Source organism: Cervus elaphus, chromosome 4, assembly GCF_910594005.1.
Source record: "Cervus elaphus chromosome 4, mCerEla1.1, whole genome shotgun sequence".
NCBI lineage: Eukaryota > Metazoa > Chordata > Mammalia > Artiodactyla > Cervidae > Cervus > Cervus elaphus.
In genome coordinates this window covers 27,192,716-27,216,673 of record NC_057818.1, presented here as the reverse complement: position 1 = coordinate 27,216,673, position 23,958 = coordinate 27,192,716, and the positions used below count along the sequence as shown (strand labels likewise).

At 46.0% G+C, this 23,958-nt stretch overlaps 1 protein-coding gene across 1 annotated transcript; it reads left to right on the top strand.

Moving 5' to 3' along the window:
* Nucleotides 1-2,577: 2,577 nt before the first annotated feature.
* CFAP20 (cilia and flagella associated protein 20) lies at nucleotides 2,578-15,842 on the top strand. The gene is made up of 6 exons (XM_043898613.1): nucleotides 2,578-2,935; nucleotides 12,547-12,626; nucleotides 13,310-13,421; nucleotides 14,036-14,224; nucleotides 14,809-14,919; nucleotides 15,417-15,842. Exons 1-6 carry the CDS (start codon nucleotides 2,852-2,854, stop codon nucleotides 15,420-15,422), a joined length of 582 nt encoding a protein of 193 aa, XP_043754548.1. The 5' UTR covers nucleotides 2,578-2,851; the 3' UTR covers nucleotides 15,423-15,842.
* The last annotated feature ends 8,116 nt before the right edge of the window (nucleotides 15,843-23,958 follow it).

Sequence of the window (23,958 nt, the reverse complement as noted above, 5' to 3'; positions counted from 1 at the left end):
GCTCATATTGGGTTGGCCAAAAAGTTCACTTGGGGTTTTCCCATACACACTAATGTATGAAAACCCCGAAGGAAATTTTTGGTCAGTCCTATAGTAATAGTAATGGGATTCTCAAGACCACCTCATATGTTTTACCTCATGCAGTTACTTTACTTTTACCTCCTCTGCATCTTTTAATGGCCTGATTAACATCAGTGGAGCTTCTGCATACACTACTTAGATTGTAATTACTACCTCATTAAATTCTGCTTTTTTCATTTATTACTTTTTAAAAACTGACTCATCCACCTTACTCTCATCACAATCGTTGAAGGAAGCAACATATCAAGATTTTTCATGTATTTAGTCCTTAGCTTTCTTGATGAAGAGAAAACAGTCTTGAAGAAATAAGAGTTGACCCTTGAACAACTTGGATTTGAACTACAGGGTTCGCTTATATGTTGATTTTTTCTGATAATAAATACTACATGATCCACAGTTGGTTGGATCTGAGAATGCAGAACTGGGGATATGGAGGAAGCAGTCTTATACAGAGGGACAACTATAAGTTACACAGATTTTTGACTGCTGGAGTGGTAATAACCCCTGTGCTCTTCAAGGGTTGACTGTATAGTGGTTAATGCATGTTTCCGTGAGAGACATCTGTGGTTTTAGATTAAATTTGTTCTACATTACTTTCAAAAGAAGGCAGTATCGGAGGTAACCGTTTAACACTAATCCATTCATTCATTCATTGTGTGTCTGTCATGCAGGTACTGTGGTAGGTGAGGGGATATGTGCCCATAAGACACAGTCCGCCCCTGGAAGGAGCTCGCCAAAATCAAGTCTACAATAGGAGCAAACCCACTCACTTATGTCCTCTATACCTTTGATCAAATCATCAAATCATCTTAGCCAAGGCCATGATCATAAGTAAACTTCGAACCCCCACATAAGGAAAAACAACACAGTTTTCACATGGATACTCACTGAGAATGAGTAGTTAAGAGAAGCAAGTACTTTCATTTTCTCCATCAGCTTGCTTGATTGATCTTGTTGGGTTCCTTCCAAGGCCCTGGCAGGGGCCTTAGAAATTTATTCAAGTAGTTCATATGATTTTGTAAAATCTGCAAAGGTAAGCAGAAGATTTGAGTCTCATCAAAGCTGGATCAAAACAGAATTTCCTTCCCATCAGAAATAAAGTCAATAATGCAGGGTATATAGTTAATCATACTACATGTTTTTTCTCCTTTTTAAACTTAAAAAAAAAATAAGACTCATGCAAAATAGAATTGATCAATCCCTGTGTTTGGAGGGCACAAACAAGGAGCAGTGCTACTAGCACAAATAGCAGCACATATGTGGGTGAAGTTGCATGTTTTATGAATCCTTCTATCAGTCATGATTAAGAAGACTCAAATATCCTATTCTCTTAATTACAAAATGATATTACAAAACTGTCTTAAATAGAGGTGGTCAGTGTGTGCATGCTAAGTCACTTTAGTCGTGTCTGACTCTTTGCGACCCTATAGACTGGAGCCTGCCAGGCTTCTCTGTCCATGGGATACTCCAGGCAAGAATCCTCCTCCAGGGGATCTTCCTGATCCAGACAACTAACTCAAGTCTCCTATGGCTCCTGCATTGCAGGATTCTTCACCCCTGAGCCACCGGGGAAGCCTGATCACAGTAGGCGCCACAAAACCTGAATGCCTCCCCTGGTGAGTTCTGAGGACTTCAAATATAGAACAGGATTTGGACTTTACCCAGGGTAACGGGGTTAACAGGAGTAGAGGATGTTGTGGGCTGACTGACATGGAGCCTGGAAGGAAGGCTGAAAACAGAGGGACTGGAAGTTCATACACTAGAGGCTCAGCGAGTGATGGTTTCCATCATTTGGTGTTTCTTCCACATTTGAAATATCATAGTTTATGTCTTTTAAAAACGAATCTAAGAATTGATTTTAAAAAAAGCACACCTGTTGATTCAACTCAACCAACTTTATTTTAATTGCATTAATTTCTGCATTTAATGTTCAGACCTTCTTGTTTCTAATCACGCATTTAAGGTGGTAACTTTTCCTCAAGGATTGCTTTGACTTCATTCCGCAGGTTATGCTGCATGTTCATAGCGACCCGGTCAATAATTAAAGCAATGATGCCTATAAGGCATTTAGCACACTTACTCCGCAATACTGGTTAGCTGCTTTAACCTTATCCTGTACTCGGCCAACAAGCAATTATCTGTTAGTCTTAGGACACCAGGTCCTGCCTTTCCCCACTTTTCCGCTTGTAACTCCTCCTAGCCCCTAGTGGGCGGAACCTGGCCTTCACGCCCTTAGACTCCATCCCCGTCAGGTTCCCTTGACACCACGCAGGTGCTAACCCATTCTATTAAACTGTCTCCTTCCGCTTTCTAAAAGCGGCTCTGGGACATCGACGGGAAAATAGTCCCTCGGCAAGGGAGTTCTTTTCCCAAGGAGGCGGCACTAGGGCGGGGCTTAAGAGCGAAAGGAACAGGAAGTCCGCGATCCCCGTGGCGGGATTGGGCTCTGCGCTCTGAGTGGGCGGGCTCAGGGAAGCGGAGGGATTCATCTCTGGCGGCGGGAGGCCCGCCGCCTCCATTTAAGGAGGGGAGTGCGGCGCTGGTGGCAGTTGCTGTGGTTTCTGTGTTCGGGTGGTTTGGTTCTCTTGGAAGTGTAGGTTCACGGACTTAAGTGTCCCGCGTCCAAGTCCAGCTGTCTGTGGCCGCCGATCTGGAGGTCAGGAGCTCAGCTTCCCTTCTTCGGACCAGCCAGCCCCCTGTATTGCCTTCGCCAATTGGTGCCCATATTTAGGTCGGCTTCGGCGAGGCTGAGGAGAAGGCCGCCGGCAGGATGTTCAAAAACACATTCCAGAGCGGCTTCCTCTCCATTCTCTACAGCATCGGCAGCAAACCCCTGCAGATCTGGGACAAAAAGGTCAGGGGCTGAGGGCGGCGACGGGGCGAGGTCTCTGGGCTGGGTCTGGGGTGGCAGGTAGTTGTGACGAGCTGGGGCCTGGGGGAGGCCAGGAGATCTCTGCTGTGCCCTGGCCCCAGCCTGGGGTGATTGAGGCGCGAGGTAAGGGCATCGTGTAAGCAGAGGAGGTGCATGTGGGGTGGGCGTGGCTGGAGTTTAAGTGTCCTGCGGCCACGGTGTGGACCAGTGTCCCTCGCCGCAGACTTGACGGACAGGCGGTTCTTTAGCTTAGATTTCCCCACTTGTGTGGTGGGGTTGATAGTACCCGTCTAACAGAGTGAAAAGCGTCAAGTCACATGAGGTTGCTTTGGGAAAGTGCAGATGAAAGAAACTGCTGTTCACTGATTTCACAAGTATTTACAGATATCCTGTGTTGTGCCAGGCGCTGTGCTGGGCACTGGACACAGAGCCATTGTCCCAGGCTCCCTTATAGAGGCACAGCCAGTTTAGGTTTCATTCATTTGCTCCCTTCCTCTCACTGATCCCAACGGAGCCGGAATTCGGTGGTCTTTGGCACCTGCTCCACACTCACTGTGACTCGGGGTCTGTGCTCTGCCTCCAGTGACTGATCTCCATCAGGAAAATTGCAAAATGGTGATAAAGTCTTGTTTAGGTTAACGTGTTCAAAGCCAAGTACAAGCCTCATCATCTTTATTCAGGCATCCACTGGGTGATACTTCTGCTGACTCCAGGGGATGGTGACCCTGTCCACATTCTGGAGATGTTGATTAGGGGGCATGTGTGCCTAGCAGTCTATGAGTTGGTTCACACTTAACTACTATGTTATTTCCTTTCTTAGGCAAATTCTCAGTTATCTGTACCCTTTTTTGAATATAAGTTAATATAAAGCACTCTTACCATGGAAGACAGGTGACTTAGTACTGCACTCCTCCAGGGAAGATGGAGAGAGGTGGTATGTTGAATGCTGTTTTTATTGAGAAGGATGTGGGATCATCTAAATAAGCAGTTTACTGGCAATGAGGTCAAGAATCTTGGATTTCATCTCAGAACAAGTCCCTGTCTTCATCTTCCCGCATCCACAGATGAAGGTTTTTCGGCCACGGAGAGACAGAACACAGCCAGCCTTCTTTCTGCCTGTTGCTGCTACGCAATTCTTCGTTCTGAGATCAGCTTTCGGGGTGGTGTATTCACAGTGTCATTTTTATAAGATAGTTGAAAGATCTGAAAGTAACGAGTTTAGCCTTATGCATGTGTGAGAAACCTGATCAGCTTCTCTTCTTTCACAGTGATTCTGTTCCCAGACTACATCTAATGCTGGGACTTACTTTTTACACAAGAAAGCGGTTCCTTAATTGCTTTCCTACATTACTGAGTTTGTCAGTTCCATGGTTTTGTTCACATTGGATTAAAAAACCTTGTAAACTCTGAAATTGTACCTCTACAAAGAGAGCTCAAAATGAGTGTAACTGGGAACTTTGTAAGCATGATGGCTTCTCAGCTGTTGTGGTGGCGGTTATTTAGTTGCTAAGTCGTGTCTGACTTTTTGCAACCCCCTGGATTTTACAGGCAAGAATACTGGAGTAGCTTGCTATTTCCTTCTCCAGGGGATCTTCCGGACCCAGGGATTGAACCCACATCCCCTTCATTGGCAGGTGGATTCCTTACCACTGAGCCACCTGGCTTGACTTAATCATGGATTGTCCAAAGTTGAGAGAGTGGATTGTGTGCCAGTTGAACTTGGGGTTGTAACAAAAGTGTCAGTAGAAGGCAATTAAAATAGAGAATGGGACTCGCTGTAGGAGAACTTTTCAGAGCAGGTCAAAGAACTTAAGTCCAATTCCAGTGTTAGAGAGGCTTCAGCATTTGTATTAAGTGAAACTTCTATCAGAGTTGCCCCATTTTAACCCTTCTGGGCTTGATCTTTTGTGGTGTGTTTTATTTTTCAACTGCAGTTTTTTGACTAGTCAACATGTTTACAATACAGAATATAAAAGCAGAGTAACCATAGTGCACTGTGTCCCTTAACAACGCCACTAGAGGTCAGATGGTACCTTAATGACATAAACGTGTGTGAAAATATTGTTAGATCACCTGGCAGGGCTATGTGGAGTAAATTAAGCAGACATTTTGGCAAAGAAAACCTTTAGAGGAATTCTCATTTTAAGGAAAATTCTTATAATAGGGAGTTAAATGTTTCTACTCTTTTTATTTAGACTAGATTGAAAAGTGTTTATCTGTGAATTTTTCCCCTTGGGACAAGGGAAGGAAAAGAAGGAAAAAAGGGAAAGTTTGGGGCCATATCCATAGGCTTGGTGTATATGTGTGCCTTTTCTCAGCTATATTACGAAGTCCTCAGACAGTGTTGGGAATCCAGTCCAGAAGGGGAAATGCTGGGAATTGACATACTTAACAAGGGTTTATTGAGCAATAGCTAAGTGAGGCATTGTGTAGATTTGGGAAGATACAGAGTTAGAGAAGACATTTCCCCCACTCCCATGATTCTGAATAAGGCAGAGTTATAATAAGGGCAAAGGTTGATGGAAGGAAGGAAGGATGGCCCACACTTACCTAGAAATGCCCCTGCCCTCTGCTCGTAGGTGCTTTTGGCTCTAAGTGCCTGTTTTTAGTTATTACATATTTTGATTTCACAAAACTTTACTATTCTTCCTGAATTTATGGAGAGAGAGTTTCTGTCATTTGTTTACAGCGAAGAACAGTCTTGGAAAAATTAGGTTTAGTTTCTGTTTAGGCTCTGCGTCTTGTGAATGTGAGAAGTGAATGCTATAGTCATAGTAATAGTGGATTTGCAAATTCACTTTGTGGGTGTGGCTACATTTACAACACCTCCGTTGATCTGACACGCTGACGTTAGCCCTTCCCCCGTGTCATCCTTCAACTCTCAGCTTAAACACTATTTCAGTGGGAACTTAAGTTAGGTCTCCTGTGCGCTCCTGTGGTGTTCTGTATCAGACCGTGTGGCAGTTGCCTATTTATTGTGTATCTTCCACTAGACTACAGGTTCCTTAAGGGGAAGACTAGTATCTTACCTGGAAACCCCAGTGCTAGGTGTTGTCAGACACCTTGAATTTGCGTCCTGGCTCCGACACAATGTCCTGGCTGTGGAACTTTGAGCAAGTACTTCACTCAGTTCTCTCATCTTGTAATAACGCCGCCTGCTTCTCCTGGTTACGATGATTAAATGAAGAGGTATATAAATGCTTAGCAACAGTTAGGGCATACAGTATTAAACAAAGCAGGGAACTGAGGCATTTGCTCAAGAGTAAAGGAATAGTTTATAACTGAGCCCAATAGTCAGATGCCTAGGAACAGGAAGTACAGGAAATTCAGATTTCTGAAATTAGGATAATTTAGTCATTGTGCCATGGCTTTCCCAGTCCAAAACCATGGCTCTCAGGACACATAGCCTGTGGGCTGGTACCTGCTTAACTGGTTCTCCAGGCTCACCTCCCTATCTAGCAGTGACTTCCTACTGAGCTGAAAGAAGTCTGGTCTCTCTCAGCTTCGGCTTTTTGCACTTGCCAGCCCCTCTGCTGGGACCCACTCCTTCTTTTCCACCTTAATTAGCCTTAGGTCACAGCTCAAAGGCATTTCCTCAGGTTAGGTTAATTTATATCCACTTCTATATCCTTTTCATCAAACTTGAAATTAGTTTCTCAAGATCTGTATTCCTGGCTGGATGGTAAGCTTCCTGATAGAGACCTTTGTAGTTTTTCAAACCAAGAGTGTAGGAGAAATTAGGGGCTTCCCCGGGGCTCAGCAGTAAAGAATTCACCCGCAATGCTGGAGATGAAGGTTTGATCCCTGAGTTGGGAAGATCCCTTGGAGGAGGGCATGGCAGCCCACTCCAGTATTCTTGCCGGGAAGATCCCACTGACAGGGAGAAAGGAGCCTGGGGGGCTGCAGCCCATGGGGTTACAAAGAGTTGGACACTACTGAAGCGACTGAGCACCCACACACTGATGGTTTAGGGGGTAAAAAATCCACCTGCAATGCAGGAGACACAGGTTCGATCCCTGGGTCGGGAAGATCCCCTGGAGGAGCAAATGGCAACCCACTCCAATATTCTTGTCTGAAAAATCCCACGGACAAAGGAACCTGGTGGGCTACAATCCAAAAAGTCACAAAGAGACAGGACTGAGTGACTAAACACAAACGCATATACAGGGATTTCTTAATCCTTTAACTTCTGAGATCAGCAAATACTACATTATTAAAGGGCTCTTTATATTTAATGTAAACATTACTTCTGATTTGTAGAGAAAATACCGGGAGGTTCCATTCCCACTTAGACTGATATAAAACATGTAACTTTGAGTCTTTACCGGTAATATCCTTAAAGTCTGCTACATGAGATTGTTAATTCATACAAGCGTCTCTGTCTTTCTTTCCTCTCATCTTGTCTTTTTCTCAGCTGCTGCTGATCCTCCACTTTCCCAGAGTATTAGAACCATAGTTTTTGTGGTTGTTGCTGGAAGATATTAGATTCCCGTTCAGTTCCTAATTTTAAAAATGAATGAAGTCTCTTTGCAGAAAAAAAAAGTTCCCACACCGTAGTTTTTAATTAGCAAACCTTGTTAGTACATGTTAAATTAATGCAGTTTCCAATAGTAGACTTGAGAGCATTTGGACATGAACATGCTAGCACTTTTTTTTTTTTTTTTTTTTTTTCAGATTATCCCTGGGTCAGTCTGAGGATGTTCTTCATTATTCCTAATGATAGCTTTTACTGTAATTGGGCAAAGGCCTGGGTTTTAGTTACACTTGCCCTTTCACGGCATTGTTAGGAAGAGACTGGTTATGGTACACAAAGTCGTCCTTGCGTTGAAAGGCTGTTTGTAGACGCAGAGTTGTCTGCTGTTTGGTTAGTCCCGGTTAAGTGCTGCAGAAGGGGAGCAGCCTTTGACCCACTGGTGCCTGCAAGGCCCAGGCCTTGAGACCGCTATGCCCAGCTCTCCCCACAGAGGTCTCCCTCCGCCTGTTTTCTGACTTAGAGCCCAGCTTCTAGCTCAGGGTGGAAACTTTCCTGCTGAAATGGACAGCTCTAAAGGCTTAATGTAAATTGGAACATGTGTCATTAAGACTAGGGTGCCAGATGGCCCAAGGGCTCAGCTGTCTGCCACGATAAGTGGGTGGGGCCAGAGAAAAGTGGGAGTAGGGAGTGGATACAGCTCCTGTTATTTTTAAGGCAGCATTGGACAGCCTCCTCCCCATCCCAGTAGTATTTTCCCCGCCTCAGCTTGACCCTCTTCCCTGGGGCTTACATTGGGAAAGAAAAAAAATCAGTGTTCTTTATTAGTTGCCCCAGCAACCATGGAAAGCCTGGGAGAGTGATTGCAAAAAAGGGCTTGAAGGCTCCCTTTTGCTGTCCGCAGAGGCTGAGACCCATTCTGATTGCTAATTGCCGGTAGCCTGGGGTTCTGAAGCTTCTAAAGTACCTCCAGCTCATGGGTGGGGGTGGGAGTGGGGGTGGGAGGGGAGGTGTTCCTGAAATTAAAATGTGTAAGATTGGCTTTATTTTTTTATTATTATTATTTTGGAGGAATGAAACACTCATAGGTCACACTACAGGAACGTGTCATGAAACAAAAAGAATTAGCAAGTCAGAGGGCTCTCCCGGTGGCTCAGTGGTAAAGAATCCACCGGCAATGCAGGAAATGCAGGTTGGATCTCTAGGTCAGGAATATCCCCTGGAGGAGGTAATGTCAACCCACTCCAGTGTTCTTGCCTGGAGAATCCCATGGACAGAGGAGCCTCGGGGGCTCCGGGTCCATAGGGTCGCAAAGAGTCAGACAGGGCTGAAGTGACAGAGCACATACAGCAATTCAGAAACAAAAGATACTTTCTAATTTAGATGAAGGAAGTAAAATAAAACCTACTTACACCACGAGCAATAAATGCTACCCAGTTCATTTTATCTTCATTTCACAGTGAGGCCTGCCTGGTGGCCTCTGAACTGGAAGGAGGTAAGGAAAGGAAGTTGATGCTTTCTGAGGCCGTGTATCTTAGTATCCATGTTTGTCAGAAGCTGGACTGGGGAGGGGGTTGCTTCCTGGAAGACCTTGACAAGCTAAGGCAGTGACAGCCAGATTGCCAGGGTGGTGGGAGGCCTTGCCCCAAATTGACCACCTCTCTTTCTCCTTTGATCCTAGTTTGAGAGCTTAGAGAAAGGTTTTGGGAGGTTTCCTACTCTTTAACTGCTCATATCTCTGGTTAATTACACCCCATCCCCACTCCACTCTTTTCTTCCAGTGAATTTGTATCTACAAGCGCTTAAAACTTAATGAAGAAGAAAAATCATAATTCACTAAGAAATCAACTCAATTTGATTTTAAAGCTCTGGCAGTTTGTGTGACAATACCTGTGCTTTTCTTCTTTGAGGATTGAACTTTGTTCTTGGGCAAAGCTCTATTTAGACTCTTCTCACCACTGGGCAAGTTAAAACTCTAGAGAGACTGGTGGGTATTCCTTCAAAAAACCTGCCTTTTTCTCCTCTGGGTTCTTGAGTTTTCATGGGCTGCATTAATTAATTTTGTAAGAATTAAGTTTGTGAGTGTGGATGTTGATGTGAAAGAGATTTCTCTTAAACTCTGACAATCCAACTTTAATTTGCCTCTGGGCCAGAAGTCTATAAGAATACACAAAGTCTGTTTTGGCTTTTAGTCTGTTGGCTTCTGCTTGCAGTATAAGGCATTGTTTTCTTCTGTAAAAACCTGAGTGGTCACATTTACTGGAGTGAAGTCGTATGCTGTAAACTTTGAGATGGGCAGAAGGCAAGTTTCCTAACATTTCCTCCCTGTGTAATCTGGCTGAGTTTTCTGGAGCTGAGGGAGGCTTCCTGTCCACTGTGATCTGAGAGGCCATCCAGGATGTAAGATCTGAGATCACGCTGCTTTTTTTTTCCTTTTAATTTGGCTATGCCAGGTCTTAGTTGCAGCACCAGGGACCTTTCATTGTGGCAAGTGAACTCTTGGTTGCAGCATGTGGGATCTAGTTCCCTGATAAGGGATCCAACCCAGGCGGCCTGCATTGGGAGTTCTGACTCCTAACCACTGGACCCCAGAGAATTCCAGGAGGTCACACTTTTAAACAATGTTGGATAAATTGCAACACGTTGCCTTTTAGCAATAGTAGTTTCTGGACCCCGATTACTTAATTCTTTGTTTTTAACCATCTGTTTGGTTTGTTGCCTTCTGTACCTTTTTAAGAATGAAGTTACTCTTCAGAGAATAATTAGTAGTGTGTTATAAAATTAGTAGGGTACTGTCAGCTCTTATCAATGTGACTACATCATATTATATGGAAAAATTTCTGGATGAATTCCTCCTTTACCAACTAGTCAGCCTGATTTTCCACAGCAGCTGTGGGCTAGCAAATAGAGGAGGAATATTGCCACTTTGGGAGCATTTATATGGGGAATGAGGTGGGCAGTGTTGGCATGTGCTACACAGATCCAAGTCTTTGTGCTCTTAATCTCCTCTGGAAAGAGGCCCAGATTTCAAAGCAGGAGGGCATTGGATGTTGCCAGCTTTGTTTGAGAAGCACTTCAATGTGATGTCTGTGACTTGAGAATCCAGAAATGCTGCCCTGGCAGAGATCCGGGGCCCATGCACCCGGAATTCTGTCTCTAACAATGGGTCCCGAAGGGGGATTTGTGGGAAGGCATTCTTGATGCTGGCAACTGCACTGTCTTTGCGATATACCCTGGGATCTCTAGCCTCCCATAATAGTTCATGGTGGATATGTCATCCAGGAATTTTTAAAAAACCCTCCTTGAATCTCTTCAGATGTGCCGACTCTTAGCGTGACAAATTCCAGAAGTCAGCAAATATTTGAATGCTTAGTTTATGCCTAGCCGAGTACTAAGCATTGTAGAACATACAAAGTGTTTCATACTCTATCCTTACCCTTGAGCTTATACTTTTTTGAGGCGACAAGACTCAGTTACATCTTGCAGAAAAAGATGGGCAGTAATACCCGATGTCACCTGGGGAATACCAGGCACACCACGTGTGGATCAAGTTCACAGTAACCAAGCTCAGAGACTGAGGTCTCAAGACAGAATGCCATGTTACCAATAATCCATGTTGAACAGTGTAACTGTCAGAGTCAGTGTGGTTTTCTCTCCCATACGCAAGTCTAACGGTGAGCCACGTGATGAGTCATTGACTGTGACAACGCAGGCAGCTGTTTTCCCTCTACCCATTAAGAGACCACATGCTTACCTTTCTGGTGCATGCAGTTCTAACCTTGCTTGATCTTCTTCATGTGTTAATACATTCAGCCCGAAGAGGCCAGCCCCATCTCAGAAGTGCCTTCGTGTGTCTCTGTTCTATCCATATAAAGTGCTTGAATGTAATACTTGAAGATAATTGTGCTTTCCTAAATAATTTTTGAGAGGAGGAGTCCATACTGAATGATTCCTCTCCATCATATACCCCTACATATGCTGCAAACAGTACAAAACAACGTAGGCTGAAGTGCTAAATTACATAGTTTGGGCTGCATGAGCCAGGAAACAAATCAGAGAGAAGAGAGGTCAGTGTAGGCTGAAAATGCTAAAGAAGGCTTCTGTGTGCGGCTCAGATGGGACTTGAGTTCATACTTGAAAAAGTAGAAACTTAGGGAAAAGAAGATAGGGAAGTGCGAAGTCAGAGTAAACCTCAGGGAATAATATGTTCACTTTTGGGTTGCCACCCTCCCTGTCGCTGACACTCAGCATTTGGCCTTTCTGGCCACAGAACTATCTGTGTGAGGCAGTATCGGGCAGTGGAAAGCCTGGTTGTTGCTCCTGCTTTCCTTACTTAGGGCCCGTCATCTGCACTCCCTGCCTATCAGTGTCAACATGTGTCAAGTGGAAACACCACCAATGACCTTGTGTGTTTTTTTTTTTTAACATTTATTTGTTTGTTTGATCTTTGGCTGCCCTGGGTCCTTACTGCTGCTTTCGGGCTTTCTGTGGTTGCAGCGCGCGGGAACCAGCCTTCCTTGCAGTGGACGGGCTTCCCATTGCGGTGGCTTCTCTTGCCGTGGAGCACAGGCTCTCGGTGCACGGACTTCAGGAGCTCAGTTGTCACAGCCCCTGGGTTGTAGAGCCACAGGCTTATAGCTGAAGCTCACGGGCTTAGTTGTTCCACGTCACGTGGAATCTTCCCAGACCAAGGATCAAACCTGTGTCCCCTGCATTGGCAGACAGAGTCTTATCCCAGGGAAGTCTGACCTTGTGATTTTTGTTGTTGGTGTTGTTAGGACTAAGATTGCTGTTTTTGTTAGGACTGTTCCTAGTGCTTGGCAGACACTTGGTAAACATTAGCTAAATTGAAATTGAATTGATTTCTTTGGGAAGAAATTGGTCCTGATTTATAGATGGCCCAGTTATCTGCAGTTCCTGTGGTGGTTGATTGGGCCCTGTCTAGAGGTAATTGCATGGCTTATTTACATATAAACTTCAACATACCATGTCACAAACTTCTGTGTTAATGCCTCTTGGGCTACTGTAGTTTTCTTTAAATAGTTGCATTCAGCCTTCGAAATCTTAACAAAATTATTGCCAAATATTTCAGTACTCACCAGTTTAATTTTCTCCCTTGTAGGTACGGAATGGCCACATCAAAAGAATCACTGATAATGACATCCAGTCCCTGGTGCTAGAGATTGAAGGAACAAATGTCAGGTAGGTTGCCAATCTGTTCTCCCAGAGACGTTGTATGCCCAGAGGCAGTACATGACAGAGGCTAATAGCAGGGACTGCAGAGCAAGACTGCCCAGTGTAAATCCGAGTGGATTTACTACTTAGGGCTCACCCTGCGAAGTTACTGTATCCCTCAGGCTTGTTTCCTCACCTGTAAAATAGGAATAAGAATAATACATCTTCCTTAGAGAATTATTGTGAAGATTAAATAAGTGAATATATATAAACCTGCTTATCACATAGTAAGGGCTGGGTAGGTCTTAGTTACCCCAGTGTGTCTGGGGGGAGGTGAGGGTGTTAGAGGAATCATCCAGTGGGTGGTCAGCATAGTTTTCAGTGTTACAATGGTCTTGGTTTTGGTTTTCTATCACTTAATAGTTTCTTAGAACAGAAGTAAATCTTTTCTCACGTGTGGAAAAACTTCATCCGATCTGCTGGCCTGGCTTTTGCTTTTCAGATACTTTCTTGTTGATGTCTAGTGCTGTGTTAAGCTTTTGTTTCAGAGTCCGGCACTTTTTTTAGAAGCATTAGCTTAAGGGTTGAGGGATCTTTGGATCTTTTAGATCTGCCTTCCAGCTTACCTCCTTGGGCTGAGTGTTAACTGCTGTGCATATGACAAAAGAAGAGGCTGGTGGTATGTTTATTGGTGTTTACTCTTTCTACAGCACCACGTATATCACGTGTCCTGCAGACCCAAAGAAAACGCTGGGAATTAAACTTCCCTTCCTTGTCATGATCATCAAAAACCTGAAGAAATATTTTACCTTTGAAGTACAGGTAAGCATATGCATGTGAATCTGTACACTCTCGGCTATACCAGAGAGGTGGCTGGTCAATTTATGGGAAAAAAGTGACCGTAGGAAAAGTATCTTTATCCTTTTGAATGTATTCCTTTTTGCCTCTGCCATACACTTGATTCTGCCATTATTATTATGACATAATTTCAGTATTAGTAATCCGAATTTCATGCCCAGTTTTAAAAGAAGCAGTAACGCATCCAGCTAATCAATAGCTCTAAGATTTCAAAGCTTGAGAATTGGAAGAGTATCTACCTGGGAAGTTACTGTTTAATATCAGGCTGGCTATTGTTGGTCTCTATTCCAGCATTCTTAGTTTTTCAAAGGGAAGAATGTTTATGGAATCATGCTATGGTCTGAGGGCCTGATGCATGTGTCATATGTCATAAGCAGCTGATGTTGTCCTGGCAACAGACAAGATAAACTCGCTGTTTCCGGGCCATCTGCGTCCAGTGTGACCCATGTAGGTCTGTTTATTCTCCCTTGGGTCTCAGCCTTGGGAAACCAGGCTGTGGGAGTTTCAGGTCCTGGTCTTACCAAGGTTGTTTGCTCCAAGATGGAATTACTGTGATTCTTCCTTTCCATATTTTGTAGGTACTAGATGATAAGAATGTGCGTCGGCGGTTTCGGGCAAGCAACTACCAGAGCACCACCCGGGTCAAGCCCTTCATCTGTACCATGCCCATGAGGCTGGACGACGGCTGGAACCAGATTCAGTTCAACCTGTCAGACTTCACTCGGCGGGCCTATGGCACAAACTACATTGAGACCCTCAGGGTGCAGGTATTGGCTCCTTTTCCAGAGGGAGCCCCAAACGGGAGAGGGTCACCTGGCTTGTGACCTAGGTGGCAGAACTCTGTGGCTTTCTGGCTAAAGTTCCCAAGTCACCGTTCGGGGGGCTTTCACCTCAGAGGCTCAGGACCTGTTCAGGCATCTGCTCAGTAATAGTAGGGAGTGTGGGGGTGATGTAGTCACTAAGTTGTGTCCAGCTCTTGCAACCCTGTGGACTGTAGCCCACCAAGCTGCTCTGTCCACGGGATTCTCCAGGCAAGTGTACTAGAATGGGTTGTCGTGCCCTCCTTCAGGGGATTTTCCTGACCCAGAGATCGAACCCACATCGCCTGCATTGCAGGCAAATTCTTTACCACTGAGCCACCAGGGAAGCCTCATGGTGGAGAATACAACAAGCAACATCTCCCTCTTGTCAGAATCTCCGCCTAAGCCAAGCAGAGGAGATGCCAAAGAGATGATGCTTATGACAGCGCTATGCGGGGTGAGGGGGCTGGAGGAGAGTCAGGAAAAAAAGGAAAGACAGTCATAATTTGCCTCTTACTTTAAGAGACTCATTTTAAGTCTTACATTCACAGATCCATGCAAACTGTCGCATCCGACGGGTTTACTTCTCAGACAGGCTCTACTCAGAAGACGAACTGCCAGCAGAGTTCAAACTGTATCTCCCAGTTCAGAACAAGGCAAAGGTGAGCCGGCTTTCCTCAGAGGAAGGCCAGATAGTGAGTTGGAGAAGCTGTGCCCCCGCAAAGGGCTGTGTTCTACACGGTCAGGTGCTGAGCCTCTCTCTGTTGACATGGAGTATGGAGGGCCTTTACATCAGAAGTTCTTAGGTCTGCCACCGGCAGGGAGTCAGGAATAATCCCATGAGCTGCTGTCTCACCTCCGTGAAGTGACCCTGCCTCTTGGGGGGCATCCTGCTCCTTCCTGACCCCAGGCCTTCCTTGCAGAATATCTTCCATCTGAACCTCGTCATCAGCCCCAGTTACTATCAGCCAACCCCTCCCCCTGGCATGATGACGGGTGCTTCTGGGCCTGCCCACTGCGGACACGTATGCACCGCCCCATGAGCCAGCACCCCCTTGAGTGCCCCCTAGAGGTAGGGGGTCACTGCCATTGACCCTCTGTTTTCTAATAACTTAAACTGATGCATTTGTTCTTTTTTTTTTCTTTCTTTCCCCTTCAGCAATAACTGGAATGCAGCTCAAGGGATAGACCCTGGATATGACTCTTAGTTTAAAAAGGAAACTATCTGGAGGACAATGCAAAAAAACAGATATTTATATTAGTTCACTGTGCTATGGTTCTTTTACCTACTGCTTGGCATCCCTTGTGGACGCCAGTGACTATGCCATGCGTTGTAAGTACAGTGGGGGATAAGCCGTCCTTTGATACGTGAATGCTGGAGTTTATCTCGCTGCCTGCCTTGATGTGTGGGGAGATAGATTTACCACGAACTTACAGAATTAAAGATGGTCCCGTAAGGCAGTTTCAGACCAATATTTCTTCCTATGGTTTGTTCTTTGTTTTATATGTTATCTAAATATATGTATATGCTGTGTAGCGCTCATAATCTGGAAATGAATAAAATGTTATATTCTTGGTTTGTAAATTTGTTCTTGGTTTGTGTGTGTGTGTGTGTGTGTTTTACATTGGTGACATTTCTCTTTCTTTATGGGATGAAAATAGAACTCTTTGTGAAGAACATCCCGTACATTCATGCGGTGAATTAGCTTGCAGTAAGCACTGAAAGAACAGGACATCTATAGATTCTGATTTGGAACAACTCCCAAGATAAACTAAATGGGAAGAAACATGAATTGCGTATCACCTAGAATCATCTTATTCTGCGGGGGCGGGTCTCAAGTGGAGCTTTAGACAAAATGGCACGTGTTCCAGATTGCTCTTAAACCCCTTGGGAAGGTGTCACATTGGAGCCTCACTTGCTCTTGTGTGACCATCAGCCTCACTTGCCCTTGTCTAGTGCTCCTCAGCATTGGAACAGATCACCGCCTCCCTGTTTGAGCTCCAGATGAAGTACCTGCCTCGAGTTTAGGAACTTAGAGGAAAAGTGTTTTTTAAACACTGGACTCACTTGAAAGAACTGAAATCTTAACACCACTCTCCCAGCTCCCTGTTATTCTACAGCATGTGCTTGGGGCTAGTGAAATGACCCTGCCACAGATAGTTATGTTTACAAAAGTTGACCACTTAACACTACCGTATGTAATATTTCTGAAGGGAAAACAATTCGGGGGTGGAGAAGAGCCTATGTAACTACACCTCCAAGATCTCATAGGGTGCATAAGAACTGTGCAGTGATTACTACTGGAGAGAATGGTGCTATTGCTTATATAATTTTTTTGTGTTCAATACTATAAAACATTTTCTTTGAGGTAGTAGTTAGTATTAAATTTCAAAGTCAAAAAACAACAAAAGGCCACCCTGGATACCATGCTCTTACCGACCCTCCCTTGGATTTGGCTTCATCCCACAGGGTAAGACTGGAATTGTGGGCATTTTGACTTAGATTAGAAGTAAAAAAAAAAAAAAAAAAAAAACACGGGGCTCAATTGGTCTTTACCGTGGCTGCCTCCTGAGAAGTTAAGTGGCAAGGAGCCCTGTCGTCCCACACCCTTATCCTCCAGCATATGCTCTGGGTAAGCGTGGCTGAGACTCAGGATGTGGAGGGCTGGAGGTGAGGGTGCCCGGCTGCTGCCTCAGACACTCACTGAGTTCTTGTTTCTTCTCATGGTCGTCGGGGGCCTGACACTGAGGCGGGCTCAGCCAAGATGACTGCCTTCGTCATCTGCCAACCGGATGGAGCCACCTTTGCCACGGTGGCTCTCCTTGGAGAGTCCCCACGGCTCTGTCACAGAGCCCCCGTCAGCCCAGGTGACAGCCTGCTCTCTCAGGGCCACCCCCAGCCACATCTGAACATCGACCCTGCTTCTCCATCCTTAAACACCCGAGCGTTCCCGTGCTTAGACCCCGTGTGTCTGTCCTGAGCCTTCTGGGTTACAGAGGGATCCTCAGAAGTGGGTGGGGGTGGGGCGCTCCGGGACGTCAACAGAGTTTCTTGTCTCTGGCTGCTGTGTGGTGAAATCTCCCCTGCAATCTGGAGTCTATTGTGGGATGAAAGCTGCTTTTGTGGAGGCGAGAAAACCCGGTCAACTTCTCATCTCTCTCCGGTGCCGGGCCATCGGCGGAGTGCTCCTGGAAGTCCGGAGAAACACAGTAACGCACTCTCCTCCACACAGAGCCCCTTTCTCCCCCAGGCCCTTGTCAGACTAAGTACGGGGATTACCTCACCACCCTCCTCAGGGTGGGAGGCGGCAGCTGTTGACTTCGCAGATGCTTCACATATCCATCCGAGAGGAAGTGAGGGGGTGTGGAGGGTGATGGGATGTATTATCTAAGCTGGACCCCGGCCAGCGTGAACTGTGGCACCAGCCATGGCCCCTGCCCCTCCGCTCCCCAGGAAGATGACGATGGCTAATTATGGGGCAAAGGAAAGGAGGAATGAAGGGACAGGCTGCAAGGCCCAGAGGCCTCCTGCATGGAGCCGGGGCCAGAGTGACTTTGGATTGAGGAAACGAGCAGGCAGGGTCGTGTTAGCTGGCTCCTTGGAAGCCATGATGTGTGTTTTAGAAGGAGTTCCCTTCCCAATAGGAGTGTTGGTTAATTGGTGTGCACTTGAGTGGACAGGCATGCAGTCGTCCCCAGCAGGGCCCATCGAGGGGGAGAGCCTGCTGCCACGACCCTTATTTGCTGCCATCGTGTTGACTGCTTCCCCACAGCCAGGCCGGTAAGGCTGACTGTGCTGGTCCAGCCACCTCCTGGGGCATTTCTCAAGGAGGCAACTATGCCAGGAGACAGCCCCCCAAGCTGATTTCTTTAGCTCCTCAGCAGCGTTAGCCAAAATCCTCAGGTGTCAGGAATTCACTGAAAAAGATATTGGAGCTCTTCCTGTCTAGCTCTCTCTGCCCACATTTTGCTGATGACGCTGTAATCTGGAGAGCTTCGGGCTGAGCGACTCCTATGGTGGCAGGAGTGGAACAAGGACATAGAATCCTGGTGGGAGTCATATGCCATCCTTGTCCTCCCGTGTGCTGGCATTCCCCTGCTTCCTCCGTGGCTGGCTGTCCTCTTCGTAGAGGCATTGATGGGGCAGATAATGCCTTTGTGGGGGGATACCCTGGAGGTCCAGTGGCTAAGACTCCGAGCTTCCAATGCAGGGGACCTGCATTGAAACTCTTGTCAGGAACTAGATCCCACATGCTGCAACTAAGAGTTTGCAGGATATCGCTAAAAGATCCTGCCCACTGCAACTAAGACCCGGTGCAGTCAAATAAACAAAAATATTGAAAAAACAAACAAAGGTAATGTCTGCCTGGGAGGCTGGGTCAGGCCAGAACTGGCTGCTCAGGAGGACTAGACTCAGCTCTGCCTCTGCGGTGAGGGCTCGCCTGCGGTGTCCCTTCATGGTTGCACTTTAGCTGAACTTCAGGGCCCGAGGCTGAGGATAGAAAGCTTCAGGGCAAAGGTTTGTGTTTAATGGATTATAAAAGTAGCATAGGCTCATGGAAAATTCAAACAGCACATAGAATATGGAGTAAGATAAAGTCACCATTCCCATTCCTGAACTGAAAGTATTTGAATGGACCAGACTGACTTTTAACTACTTTACATGTATTTGTTTTACTAAATTATCATGACACTGAAATAGAAACTATTCTTATTTTACTGATGAGAAAACCAAGGCCCAGAGATTACTGTGCCCAAGCTCACACAGTGGTGCTAGAAGCAGGTTTCAAACTCATGCTGTTTAACTCCTGTGCTGGGCTCTTAAATCACTTGACTTCTTAGCTTGCTGTTTCCTCCTAACAATAGCCTCATGATAAAACACACGAAACTTACCTAAGAGCTGGGTGGGGCGAGGTGTCCACCTATGAACAATAGATTAGATCTCTTGTGTTAACTTCACCCAAGGGAATACTATACAGCCATGAAAAGGGACAAATTACAGCTAGGTGCAACAACAGAAGAACCACACAACCATAACACAGCATGAAGACAGCAAGGCGAAATATAGAAGGGATGATTCTACTTCTATACAATTTTTAATTAGACAAAACAATATATTGTTTAGGACGCATTTATAAATGACAGTCTATACAGTAGTCCCACTTTATCCACAGTTCTGCATTTCCTGGTTTCAGTTCTCTGTATTCAACTGCAGTCCAAACATTTTAAATGGAACATTCCAGAAATAATTCACGTCTTAAACTGTAGAGCATTCTGAGTAGCATGATGAAATCTTGTGCTGTACCTGGAATGTCCATCACCATCGTTTGCCTCTGACCATCCACCATCGACATTGTCATGGCTCGATGACACAGGATCACCTAAAGAAGACAATTCTCCACCTGAAATTGTCAGGTCAGTAGTAGCCTAATGCTGTGTCACCCACCTCAAGTCCTCTCATCAGGTAGGCATTTTATCATCTCACATTGCAAGAAGAATGAGGAGTATAGTACACTAAGATATTTTGAGAGAGACCACATTCATATAACTTTCATTACAGTGTATTGTTACACATGTTCTGTTTTATTATTTGTTCATCTCTTACTGTGCCTAAAGTGTAAATTACACTTTATCATAGGCACGTATTGTGGAGAAGGAAATGGCAACCCACTCCACTATTTTTGCCTGAAAAATCCCGTGGACAGTGGGGACTGGCCAGCTACATTTGAATGGGTCACACAGAGTCAGACACGACTGAGTGACTAAGTACAAGCATAGGCATGTATGTATCAGAAAAAAGGAGTATATGTAGTAGTATATATAGGGTTTCAGGCATCCATAGCGGGTCTTGGAATGTACTCAGTGGTAAAGAATCCACCTGCCAATGCAGGAGGCCCAGGTTCGATCCCTGGGTCAGGAAAATCCCCTGGAGGAGGGCATGGCAACCCACTCCAGTGTTCTTGCCTGGAGAATCCCACGGACAGAGAAGCCTGGTGGGCTATATAATCATTGGGTTCTCAAAGTGTTTGACACAACTGAGCTCATGCTTATTACAGGGTTTCAGGCATCCACGGGGTGTCTTGGAATGTATCCCTTTGGGGACTCCTGTAGCAACAGGCAGAAGACTATCTCAAAACTCAGGAGTGTGCTTTGCCTAGAAGTGGGGGTTGGGGGTGGCGGAAAAAAGTGATGGGGAAGGCACTCTAGGGGCTTCTCAGGACCATCAATATTTAATTTCTTAACCTGGGCAGTTTTTACTCAACAATGTTTGCTTCATTACTATTTGAATTACACACACCGTTGAACATATTCTTCTGATTATGTTTCTCAATTTTAAAAAAAAAGGTCAAATTTAGATGACTTAGTCCTAGCTTGTTAAAATGCAGGCTCTTGGGGCCCAGCTCATCAAAATGCAGATTCTCTTTCAGGAGATCTAAATCTGGCCCAGATCGACATCTGCCTCTGGTGGGTTTTGGTGTTTCTGTCACTTGAAGCTGCTCCAAGGTGGAGCGAGCAAGCATTGAAGTGGTACCTCTGAGTGTGGAGAAGTCAGATGCGGGGAGGGAAGGAGAGTGTAAGTAAAGTAAACCAACTCTGGCATGTGTGTCCATAGCAGCCCCCTACCTCCCACAGCCTTACGTTGCCTTTCTACAAAATTCTAGTGCATAACTTTATATCTCTATTCCTTTTCCGTAACCTGAAAATATGGAGTCCTGTAATGCAAACCACGAGTGCTTCTGGGCTGCAATAGAGGCCCTTCCAAATTGTAAATCCATAAGGCACTGAACATCTGGATGGAGCGTGAGCTTTGGAAAAATTGTGCTTCTTGGTATCCATGGTGTCTGAAGCAAAGCAAAACAGTGTGCAAGGGTGGAATATGGAAACACATTGGACAGAACCCCTTATTAAAGGGTGTAAAATGTCACTGAGAACCTCTGCTGTTTTATTGCATGAGGGTAATAAATATTAATAAGGGCCTTTGTGAGTTCCCTCATCACATGGGTTCCCCCCAATTCTTTTTTTCCATAAAGTCTTAAGCTGTGAATCCTCCTGGTATTTGGGAGGGAATACAGTAAAATCAGGAAATACAGTAGAATCAGTCCACACACACACTAGCCTTTGGGTTCCAGTTCAGTTCAGTTCAGTCGCTCAGTCGTGTCTGACTCTTTGTGACCCCATGGACTGAAGCACCCCAGGCTTCCCTGTCCATCACCAACTCCCAGAGCGTGCTCAAACTCATGTCCATCGAGTCAGTGATGCCATCCAACCATCTCATCCTCTGTTGTCCCCTTCTCCTCCTGCCCCCAATCCCTCCCAGCATCAGGGTCTTTTCAAGCTAGTCAGTTCTTCGCATCATGTGGCCAAAGTTTTGGAACTTCAGCTTCAGCATCAGTCCTTCCAATGAATATTCAGGACTGATTTCCTTTAAGATTGACTGGTTTGATCTCCTTGCTGTCCAACGGACTCTCAAGAGTCTTCTCCAACACCACAGTTCAAAAGCATCAATTCTTGGGTGCTCAGCTTTCTTTATGGTCCAACTCTCACATTCATATGTGACTACTTGAGTTCCAAGTCACCCTCAAATCCACCTCCCATCCGGTACTGCCCTTGAAGCCTGAAGCATGCTCCCAAGCCTGGGCCTCTCTTCTTGGTGCTGGAAACTGACCTAAGCCAACATGTGGGTCCTGGTGACCCTTAGGCCCCTCTATCAGAGGAGATAGAGGAAAGCTGAACTCTGTCCCCTCCAAGCCAGCTACCACACATGGTATATTGTAAAAGCACGTCTCAGACCACAAGTACAAAACTGACAGTGAGCATGCAAAAAAAGACTCATGTCACCTGTTCCTAAAGCTTGGTGAAGTGTCTGTGTGCTCTCCCATGATGCACTTCTGTGGGGACTGTGAGGCCGTGGGGACAGCAGGACCACACGTGGATTCTCTGCTGAGCGTGCGCAGGTGGGAGGAGGGATGAGCTGCCGTCCCATCTGAGTTCCAGACTAAACCGTTCTGAAGGTCTTGGGTGGCTGGGCTTGCCAACTTCCCATGCATGCCCCATATTAACGGGGACAGACAGAGGTACACGTAAAATGCTTCTGGCTATTGCATATTTTGGAATTGACTCACTTCCCCAGTGGAAAGAATTTCTCCTTCTTTATTTCTTAGGGAAAGGTATTTCTGATATATACCCGCACTGCTTACAGGGAGCAGAGATTCGTTCCCACAAGTTGTGCTCACTCTGGTCAGTGGGCTGGAAGAGCAGTGGGGGAGGGGAGAGCCCCTTGCCCCCAGGAAACCCTAAGGAAGAGAAATGGTGCAGGGGAGCTGAGCCCCTGAGGGGCCCCTGGGCTTCCCAGTGGTATTTGTGCATTAGCTTTGTCCCTCTCTACTGCCCTCCCCGGAGGAAGCGGTTGAGGCTGAAGATGCTTCGGGGCATCACTCATTCCCTGGGAGACTGAGTTCACCTGGTGTGGGGACCAGGGGTGGCTGCCACCTTCCCTGCAACTGGGGGCTCCCTGGTCCTCAGAGGCCCCAGTTTTCCCGCCTTGTCTGTGAAACCATGCAAGAGAAAAACTTCGATGTCTTCCTCTATTCATACAGTACTTCTGATACCAACCAGTTTTCCAGCACCAGCTGTGTGTGTGTGTGTGTGTGTGTGTGTGTGTGTGTGTGTGTGTGTGTGTGTGTGTGTGTGTGTGTGTGTGTGTGTGTGTGTGTGTGTGTGTGTGTGTGTGTGTGTGTGTGTGTGTGTGTGTGTGTGTGTGTGTGTGTGTGTGTGTGTGTGTTAGCCGCTCAGTCCACCGACTCTGCAACTCTATGGACTGTAGCCCGTCAGGCTCTTTGTCCATGGGATTCTCCAGGCACGAATACTGGAGTGGACTGTCATTTCCTTCTCCAGGGGATTTTCCTCACCCAGGGATCAAACCCGGGTCTCCCACGTTGCAGGTGGGTTCTTTACCACCTGAGCTACCAGGGAAGCCCCAGCACTACAATCCACTTCTGATGCTGTCTGCCTGGTGTTCATATCAGATTTCACAGGCTAAGGGCTTAGTTCCACAAGACAGCCCCCTCCACCCCCAACTCAGAGGCCGATTGCCAGTAGTGGGCCCCCAGGTTACCCACACCTGTGTCTGACTGAGCTATGAATTGGGAATTCCCCTGACCCATTCCTCAGGTTTGATAATTTGCTATGATAGCTCACAGAATAAATGCGTTTACTAGTTTATTATGTAGTAAAGGATGTGGTCAAGTATACAGATGGGAGACACAGAAAGCTAGGTCTGGAAGGGTCTTGACTGCAGGAACGTCTGTCCTTGTGGAGTTGGGGTGCACTGTCTTTCTGTATGTGGGTGTGATCCCCAGTGCAGAAGCTCCCCAAAGCCCATACTTTAGGGATTTCTATGGAGGCTTCATCACGTAGGTATGATTAATGATTAACACAATCTCTAGCCACACTCTTCTCCCTGGAGGACGGGGAGGGGCTGAAAGTTCTGAACTTCTAATTATGGTTTGGTCTTCCAGGTGACCAGCTCCCATCCAGGAACCCACCAAGAGTCACTTCTTTAGAACAAGACCTTTCTATCACCCAGAAAATTCCCAGGGATTTAGACCTCTGTGTCAGGAACTGAGTTCAAAGGCCAAATATCAGAACAGAAGCACCTTTACTGCTTAGGAGTTTACAAAACTACAAAGGTTTTAGGAGCT

Coding starts and splice junctions, on each gene's coding strand:
- CFAP20 (XM_043898613.1), top strand. CDS start 2,852: ATGTTCAAAAACACATTCCAGAGCGGCTTCCTCTCCATTCTCTACAGC. Junction 13,422..14,035: donor ATTTTACCTTTGAAGTACAG/GTAAGCATATGC, acceptor CATATTTTGTAG/GTACTAGATGATAAGAATGT. Junction 14,225..14,808: donor TTGAGACCCTCAGGGTGCAG/GTATTGGCTCCT, acceptor TTACATTCACAG/ATCCATGCAAACTGTCGCAT.